Raw genomic sequence first — 9,733 nt, forward strand, 5'->3', positions numbered from 1 at the left:
TATAGTTTTGACTCGAGTCAAGTCGAGTCATTTTCAACTCAATACCGAGTCAAGTCTATGTCATTGTTCATTATCGAGATCAAATCAGGTCCAATTCACTTTTTCGAATACTATGTCAGCCCTCAAGACTGCCGGACCACGATCTATCTCGCCTTCCGCCACATGCCACCTCATTTTGTCATTTGTCTTTTACCTTGTCTGCTATACTTTTCATTCAGTGCGCATGTCTCTTATTTATCGCCCAGAGGCCCAGCTGGGTGTCTGATTTCAAAGACTACTCCAAGTCGCTTCGACAGCTTCCTATCTTTTCATTTTTTGCAGTCTTGTGGTGTGTTGAAATGATGAAAATATTAAATAAACTGATACTGATACCGATCGAAGGCCTCGCAATCATAATATACACATTATTCTCACTCTTAACATCTTTATTAAAAAAGATAAAAGACAGTTTCTGGGCCTATTTTCAAGTAACAGTCCTGATACACGATACTTGAATCAAGTCATATGGTAAGATTTGAGTCATGACTTGGTCGACTCATGCGCCATGACCCGAGTGCAAGTCGAATCACAACACAAAGTGACTTAAGTCTAGACAACGAAATATTTCGACTCGAGTCATTACAACCCTGACAACAGTAATAAAAAAAATCGATTTCCAGTACTTTTTCAGGCGTCGCGAGTTGGAAGTCTATCCATCATTTCAGAATATTCTGCGAAACTTCATTTCTGAGTACCGCAGGTGGATTCTGCGAGAGGAACCCTCCCACCACCAAATTCCCTTGGCGCCTGTTTTGTTGAAGTTTCCATTTAGATTGCTGAGGGCGCACTCGCGATACCACCAGCCTCCTTCGCGGTCAGCAGCGCAATTCCCTGCTGGCAAACCATCATTATCTGCGTCTCTCGTTGAGAATGGTCTATTGTTGTGAGATGCGAGACCATCGTGGGTTGCATTACCGGAGAATCCGGATACGTTCAGTCTGTAGTTGTCGGAACCGGGTCCGATGCGGAAATTGCTGGATAACAAGACTTGGCGTGAATGTTATGAAATTGCAGGAAAAAAATGTGCCAGCAAATAGGGAGGGTTCGCGATCCTTGAGAAGATGACATACGACTCACCTTGAATCTCATCGTTATTTTTATTAATCTTTATTCACAGTAAGAAACTGGTAAATACACACATAATTCGGGGAGCAACCTGCACCCAAAGGAAAATGGCGAGATTGGAGTAATTTTTTTTAAATTTCAGTAATGCAGTCAAATTGTTATTCCTATGCAATACATGGAGTCTAAGTCAGATTACAGAAGATGAAGAATTGGCAAGGGTTACAGAGCAGAGGTAGAGATGATTGAAAATGAAGAATCGAAATTACAGAAATGATGCTGTGATTCACTAATATAATGTTATTCCAGTGGTGAATTCAACGCCTTCCTTATTATTATTATTATTATTATTAATTGAATCTCATTGTTACATCATATAATCTAGGTATAGGCTATACCAGATGTCTTTTTTTTTAATAAAACTAAAATGTTCTTTGAGGACGCCCAAATGTCCTCTTTTTTCGCAATCCGTCCTCTCATTTTGTCTTGAAAGTTTTGTTTTTAAAGGCTAAAATACAGGGACAACAATAAAGGTCAACTCTCCAGAAAGTACACTTGATAATCGGCTTTATCTGAAAGTGCCGTGGAGGTTGACTAAAGAACCGGACGGCAACTTTCCGTGGAATCCGGATTTAAGATAGCGACGCGTAAAGTTGACCTTTACTTATTAGTCATCCTGCCGGGCGATCAGCATTATGACCAATGTTCCCTCTAAGCTGCGTACGTGCGCAAATGCGCAGTACTGAAACGGTCTCTGCGCACAGAAAATCTAAGCTGCGCACAAAAAATCTGAAGTGATGTTTTTTTAGTCGTTGGGCACTGTTGTCCAATGGACCACGCAGGCGCACAGACTCGTGAAAAATTGTAGGGAAAATGGTGTTATTACTGAAGTCTGAAACCGCTTTACAAGTGCGGTCCGCAAAGGTAAATATTGCGCTCCGCGAAGAAATGAGAATTCGCAATAACGTGCGCCTCACGAAAGAGATTTTTTTAGTATGGCCTTGTACGCGTGAGCGATACTGATATCATTTCAATGCGCATTATTTTCTAGGAATGGCGAAATAACATGGTTTAAAAAAGTTATAAATAATAATAACAATGGGCTAGCTCGAAGTTAATCTGCGAGAAACTAACGATTCGTCTTCTCCGCGTGGCATGAACATTGCGTGAGATTTACTCAGGACCGTAACTTCCGCACCCCAAACCCCCCAATTGGAGGGTCCGAGCTCGGAGTGGGCCCAAAATTATTTCGTGAATTAACATAAATCATGGTGTATTTTTTTGGATTTTTTTAAATAATTTTTTCGCGCTACACGCGATTTAGTATTGTCAACTATCTTGAATATTGGGTACCCTTTCCCAACAAAAAATACGCATGATTTATAGAAATGGGCAATTGGGCGTCGGCCATTACCGCACCACGACGCGCCGAGACAGATGAAGTTATAGGCTATGTAATATATGCGACTCCGAGAAGTGCGCCAGAACGAGCAGCAGTGAGGAAACCTTGGCCGAAAAGGACTGTCCTTGTGCTGACCGAAAACTACGATATATATACATATATGTTTAATTGTCCATGGACGCCTAAATGGCTGGTGCCGAATGTTCCTGTCCTGGCGATTAGAGTCCCACAACACGACAAATGCCATATCGAGGGTACATTATTTGCCAGTAAAGAAATACCAATTTGAAATCGTGTACGTCTTTTAGTTTAGTACGTTTGGGCGATTTCAATATCTTTTGACAGCAGATAGGAGGTCACGAAATAGCATCATTTAACGAATTCATTATACCAACGGGTACGCCCGAAGATGTTTTATTATTATTTATAGGGCCTATCTATTCCAGCACACCTCACTCGATGAGCTCTACCGGTAAATCTGATTATGTGAGCAGAGAGACGATAAAAATTGATATCAATATATATAGAATTCCCGATCATATTGACCGATTCAATAATGAGTTACATAAATTTTTTGCGCATTGCGCGTTTAGGCGACACAACCACTAACAGAGCACCCAATGTAGATGATAAGAACCAGAAAAAAAGCGTAGAGCTCTAGGGGTCTGGATCCCCCACAAGTTAGTTTTATCACCCTATGGGGGGCATGGTTGCGCACTGTTGTCCAAGGGCCTGCGCAGTAAGTTGTCGTGTTTGCGCAGACTCGTGAAAAATTAGAGGGAACATTGATTATGACCATGACCATATTTCCCCAAATTTCCCTCTTATTGTATCTAATGGAAGAAAGTGTCCGCTTTTTCGGATTTTGAAATATAGTAACGGTAGTATCATCGCTGATGTTCTCATTCAGATTCAATGCAACACTTCAATCCTTACTTGTTATTATGATGATGTCACAAAGATAAGGATCCTTCCCTTATTCCCTGCTGGTGGGCCACGTAATATTTAGAAAAAAATATAGTGGGTCACGAGCACAACTGAGCTAAGCTTGCCTGTATTTAGCAACCAAATGAGTTCCTGTGTCTTTCGTGATCATGTGGATTTCCAATTCCATATTGTCTTCCTTTGTTCTTTCATGCAATTCCTCGAGTCCTGAATACAAACGGGAAATCATAGAAGAAGACGTTGGTTTTGAATCGAGCTATACATTGTCAGGCGAAAATGTTATAAACCAGTGCTTTTCAACCGGGAGTATTCTACACCGTCGGGTGTGTGCCATAATTTTTGAAGGTTGTACCGCGTTCATGCGGTGTACCCACTACCCAGTCACCGCAATGCAATAGGCCGATGACTTGTACGCATCAGAGGTGGCAGGTAACATGAGCATTTCGATGTCCTGCAGTAAAATTACATGGCCTATTTTCTTGTGCATCGTGCAGCCGTTTACAAATGGACAGCCGAGCTTAGGCTGCTTGGCCAGTGAACTCATTGAACTACGATCAGATTTGATTCAAAAGTCGGAGTTTAAATAGGTAATTAGTAATTACTGTTAGCTAACAATCCGATAATCCCAGCGCAGTTATATAATGCGCTGTCGACTTTGCACACCGACGGTCAGCAGTGGCGTAGCAGCCACCTGGTGGTTCTGGCTCTGCGCCAGGGACGGCAGGCTCCAATGGGGCGGCAAAATGAGGCTACACAGTGAGAGAGAGAGAGAGAGAGAGAGAGATGGTATTCTTTTCTTTTCCGCCTGCACAACCGAGCTGTTTGGACGACGGAGATGCGATACCGACTTCATAGCAAGGTCATCTAGTCTGCACCCCCGTTTTTTTTCTCCTCGGTGATTGCTGAGCGCCTAGCGGGATAACCGCTGATACCAGATTTCGAGTCTTTGGTCTGACCCGGCCGGGGATCGAACCCACGACCTACCGATCAATAAGCCGTACGCATCACGATTACACCATAGTGTCCTATATGGTGTCGACTCAAGCAAATCTCACGGCTCAGTGAAATTGTATCACGTCACAATTTCCATTTGACTACAGGCAATTTTACGGTCATTTTTGACCGGCTTGGCGAGAATTAAATTTGGTAAAACGGGTACCAATCGAAAGCTGACTCTGCACTGATGACGGAAATATAAATTTTATTCCGCCCTGGAACTCCCACAATCAGCCTCGAATTTTTCATTGTTATGGAGATTGGCATTGGGACGCAACAATGCTGTCTGGCGAAACGAGAGAGCAGCTCATGACGCAACAATGCTGTCTGGCGAAACGAGAGAGTAGCTCAAGAGAAAAAGGTCCAAAAGGCATATTGTTGTGTCCCAATGCCAACCTCCATAACATTGAAAAATTCGAGGCTGATTGTGGGGGTTCCAGGGCCGCAAGCGAAATAAAATTTTGGATTTTTGAATTCCCACGCGCTGCTGCAAAGCGAAAGTCACAATTTATTCACCAGCGCTTTTAGAAGCACTTATGACGACGAGGTGGACTTTTTGGAGTTAACTGCGAATATTGTCATGCCTTATGGCTGGCGTATACCTTCAAATTAGAGATCATATATATCAGAAGATTGCTAGCTTTTTGTGCAAAGCAATATGAGGCCTCTAGGACGTTCACAAATTAAGTTATGATCATATGAAGTTGTTCAACTTGAGATTTTAAAAGGGTCAAGAGGCTGGTGCGGAGCAGTGAAACCACGTTTGATCGTAGTGCAACAGCGTTTGATGTTTTACAGAGGTTAGGTAATGCAAAGCTACTTGATTCGACATGATATTTAGGCTCGTGTTCGTGTCAGAAACTTTATCTGACCATTGGTGTTTCAATTGCGAGCTGTGTGAGGAGCTTCTCAAAGCTCAAACTGATTAAGTCTTATTTACGTTCTACCATGAATGATGATCGGCTATCAGCTCCATCCATTCTGTCTACAGAAAGAGACTACGTTCAAAAACTTGAATTTGAGGGTTATCGCTGATTTTGTTTGAGGCGGCTATTGATTTTCTATTTGCACAATACTGTCGTTCGCAATTTATTGTCTTTATTATTTTGGCCTTATCAACGTTGACAAGATTGCTTGAACATGAATATATGTCGAAATTTGATGCGGTCTACTTAGGGGGGCGGCACTTCAAGCGATAGCCAGGGGCGGCAGCACATGCTGCTACGCCAGTGCGACGGTGTAGTAGGCTATATACATAGTATCGATCGTGTAGTTGCGACGGCCAACGTGTATAGTATTGCCGAATACTGTGCATGTGCATTGTGCTTGCATATTTTCTGTACCACCATCACTGCCGTTTGTTATGTATTTTGGTTGGATGAAAATAAAGACTCTCTCTCTCTCTCTCTCTTGTAGTGCAGAGCAAATACATTTCCATACATATCTGTTGTGTATTTCCCATCCGTAGCCTATACCTATACCTTCAATTGTGAATATGCATATTGCAGGGGTGGGCAAACTTTTGAGCTCGCGGGCCGCATTTAACATCTGAATCCATTCGTGGGCCGCACTAGATAAAACTGCGGGATTATATACCAAAACGCAACATTGGTATTTGATTATATAGTGAGGACATGGAGATAATAAATATGCTTATTTAAAACAAACCAAACATTGCTTTGATGATATCGTACACGCGCCAGAAACAGTGGCGAGATTTCATAGGCTGGGGACCTCAAAAACCAATTTGTAGAGTTGAAAGTCGGTTGTCCCGATTCTTAGAACAGAATTGAAATTTGTATCTGTGAGCAGCGATCTGTTCATAGATTTACTAATTCCACTCTTGGTTAAGTTCCAGGACATCATAATGCTGACAGCATCATAAGTTCATAACAATGTTAGCTTCAAACACGCTTCTACCGTATGTGTAGATAAAACATAAATGCCCTAATTCTACGCACACAGAGAACGAATCTACTTAAGACACGCGCGAATCGTGTTTATAAGCATATCACTCAAATAATTAACAATCTGAAATCACACTCGTGATCGGAATTATGTCTATCTTATTTAGGATTTCAGTGATGTTTAGCAGTTGAACTTTTCAAACTGCGTGGGCCTACATTAAACATAAAAAAAACATAGGCAATATTTACCTCAGAACAGTGGCTCTGAAACTTTTAAAGACTCGACCCCCCCCCCCCCCCCCCCTTATGATATGATGAAAGATTTCGCGCCACCCTTAGCGTCATATCACAAAACGCAACCAGGATGCTAGCAAACCTTACGGATAGTTTGATGGCATGGAAGGTTACGACTGTGGATGAGAGAATTTTAAATATGAAATTCATACTAAATACAGAGCAATAATTATGAAGTGGATAAGAATCGCGCGGAGCGCAAAAATTAATTTCAGTTGGGCTCAGCTTCGCGCCCCCCTTCAGATGCTTTCATTCCCTCAAGGGGGGTGCGCCCCCCAGTTTGCGAACCACTGCCCTAGAATTATCATGGTGAAATATACTAAGAAAAAGTTTGATCAAGTCCCTGCATTAATTCGATTTTTAGTACACTTTTTATCAATATTTTTAACAAGTTTCTTTATACTCTTGCGGGCCGCACAGAACGGTGTTGCGGGCCGCATGCGGCCGACGGGCCGTAGTTTGCCCACCCCTGGTATATAGGATAGTAACTTATTCTTTCGTAGCCTGCGTGCGAAGAGTGCTAATGTGATAAGAAACAAGCTCCCAATTGAATCAGCTGCCATTTTGGATTTATATATTTGTAAATCTGTCTCAGAAAGGTCAGTGTTTCACCAACCATGAACCTCACCGCACATCACTGTGGAGTGGGGATTTTGAATTGAAAATGTTGAAAAAAGTTGAATAATTAGTCAACAATAGCCTAATCATGTGCAATAGCAGCACGTAGCGGATACATATTCTTGGTGTCTAACACCTTCTATTACCTGACTTATGGGCTTAGCTCAAGGGTACCTGACCATAAGCTAAATCAAAAACCAATGGCGCGACCCCGTTTTAAGTCACTTCGATTTAAATCCTCATTGCCATGATCCAAAAGGCATGTTGCACATAGAATATGGTATGACCTTATAAGGAAATATTTTATTTCTTTATAACGTTGTGTCTTACTACGCGCTCTCCACAGATGCTAGACAAACAGACCATAAAAGCATGCGCTAACACCTACGCATTCACTTGCGCAGTGACTCCTAATTCAGAGATTTATTTTGATCGGTGGATCCTATATCAGTCGCAATCTAACGTCTGTGTATGGATGGTAGGACGCAACTATGACATTTAAAATCGTAGTATCATTAGGATACTTGCCGTCGTTTAAACTTGGGAGTTTTGGCAGATAATAAACTCATTTCGAGTTCAAGAAACTTCATTACTCTCAGGCGGCTTCGCGCCCCCTCTTCAAATGCACTACGCTTCCAAGAGAGGGGCACCCGCCAGTTTAAGAACCACTGCCCTATATACCTTGCAGCCATGCTCATCATTATTCCGATTAGTATCACTACAGATTCGCTGTATTGCGAGGATAAGGTTTATGTGTACACTGTACTGCCTTTCTATTGAGAAAACGTTAATAAAGGGTGCACCATTCCGAAAAAAGTTGACAAACACGCGACAGCCTACATATGACGAAGAAAATATTATCCATACATAACACAATGAGCTTAATTAGGCCTACTCATACGAAAACCAAGTTAAGATCGACACAATTCGACAAATCGAATGAATCAAGTCAAATTTAAAACTTTCCTACCGAGCCAGAAATCTCCTTCACTGTTCCCGAATCCGTTCACGTAATCATTCCAACCACGGTAGAAATTCACGTCTCCGTTCATTCTTCGCTGGAAAACCTGCAACGGAATTCGGCAAACAAAAATCTCATGAATTCTCTTCTCCGACTACGCGTTAGAGGTTGTCTTTGAAAGATTTCAAATTCTTATACTCACAGTCCATTTCTTTTCATCTGTTCTGAGTTGAAGTTCTTTCATTATCTCCGACATAATTTCGGGACCCTTTTATGGAACGTACATAGAATGGGGAGTTTAGAGGCGACGTAAAACTACTGGTATACCAACCCGGCAATTCCCCTTTGAGATCCATTTACCATCAACGTATCGTCGCATGCAAAATTGTACTGAAAGAGAGAAATTTCAATGCGATTCAAAATTGAACACGAACTCTTCGTACCTGACGAACGCGGGTATGTCATCGCGATTACGAACATCAAAAGAATCCAGTTCTTGAGCGACATTTCCAGAATTAAACTTCCTATATCGATGGTGGTGGCAATAGAAAGGTGCAGAATAGAATGCAACCATGCAACTTCAACCGAGCCACACATGCACGCAAATGCCTTTCTTAGTTGCGTGTGGACCAATTTATTACGAATCCCCTTTTGCTATAGGCCTATACACAATCAAGAATCAACTTTTCATCTATTGCAATACCTGCTGCGCTGCGCAATCACGATATGCTGTGTTCCTGCGCTGACTGTGATTTTAAAGAAGTCAGCTCATTTGACATCGTGATATGAAATACGTGGAACAGAGCGTACAACATGAAGGTCACTCGATGAAGCATCAGATCTGATGTTTTGACGCAAGCATGGGAAGTCCGACTTTCTAACGCAATATATGAATATTCCGGTCCTAACGTGAGTCATCACATGCCTTCAGTCTGGGAGCCGACGGCCTAGTAGAGGAGTCTCAAACACGCGGCCCGCGAGATACGACAATATTTAACTGCCACATATCTTTTGTTTTTATACTTGAGAACTTCAAATTCGCTCTAAACTACTCCAAAAATATGAACTATACTCATCGAAATTCACTATCACACTACTTTCAAAAGTTACCATGCGGTGGAAGATTTAGCTATTGCGTCACATCACCTGTTTATGGTGGTAAAACACGAACCGTTAATGATTCGTGACTGAAAATTGTGGTTTGGACTTGGACGCGATCTTTTGTAGAATTTCTCGAACTGTTCGGTTTATTAGCAATTTTTTAATCAGTTCAATACACCACAAAAAGTGCAATACAATGAAAGATAGGAGTGTCGAAACGACGTGAAGTAGTCTTGGAGTCAGACACCCACCTTGGCCTAGGCGATGTAAAGAGGAGGCATGCACACTGAATGAAAAAAGAAGATGGTATAGAAAAAAGTAATAAGCGACAGAAAATGGGGTGGCATGTCATGGAAGGCGATATCGATAGATCAGGTCGTTGCCCGATCATCTTGACGATGGACTTGT

The 9,733-nt window shown here is 41.9% G+C and overlaps 1 protein-coding gene across 1 annotated transcript; it reads right to left on the bottom strand.

Annotated features, from left to right (window-relative positions):
* Positions 1-404: 404 nt before the first annotated feature.
* On the bottom strand, positions 405-9,213 carry LOC145452673 (microfibril-associated glycoprotein 4-like). Its single transcript, XM_080330844.1, has 7 exons — positions 8,668-9,213; positions 8,556-8,614; positions 8,427-8,492; positions 8,234-8,330; positions 3,556-3,655; positions 1,110-1,144; positions 405-1,026 (listed from the first exon to the last, which is right to left on the bottom strand). The coding sequence occupies exons 1-7, from the start codon at positions 8,819-8,821 to the stop codon at positions 701-703; spliced, it is 837 nt and encodes a 278-aa protein (XP_080186970.1). The 5' UTR covers positions 8,822-9,213; the 3' UTR covers positions 405-700.
* Positions 9,214-9,733: the final 520 nt, after the last annotated feature.

The sequence above is a fragment of the Botryllus schlosseri genome, chromosome 12 (genome assembly GCF_051294905.1).
Source record: "Botryllus schlosseri isolate E-star chromosome 12, Bs_hap1, whole genome shotgun sequence".
Lineage (NCBI taxonomy): Eukaryota > Metazoa > Chordata > Ascidiacea > Stolidobranchia > Styelidae > Botryllus > Botryllus schlosseri.

Excerpts from the sequence above, each read along its gene's own strand:
- LOC145452673 (XM_080330844.1), bottom strand. The coding sequence starts at position 8,821 with ATGTGTGGCTCGGTTGAAGTTGCATGGTTGCATTCTATTCTGCACCTT. Across the intron at positions 8,615-8,667 it reads GACATACCCGCGTTCGTCAG|TACAATTTTGCATGCGACGA; the intron begins GTACGAAGAGTT and ends TCTCTCTTTCAG. Across the intron at positions 3,656-8,233 it reads TGAAGGAGATTTCTGGCTCG|GACTCGAGGAATTGCATGAA; the intron begins GTAGGAAAGTTT and ends GTTTGTATTCAG.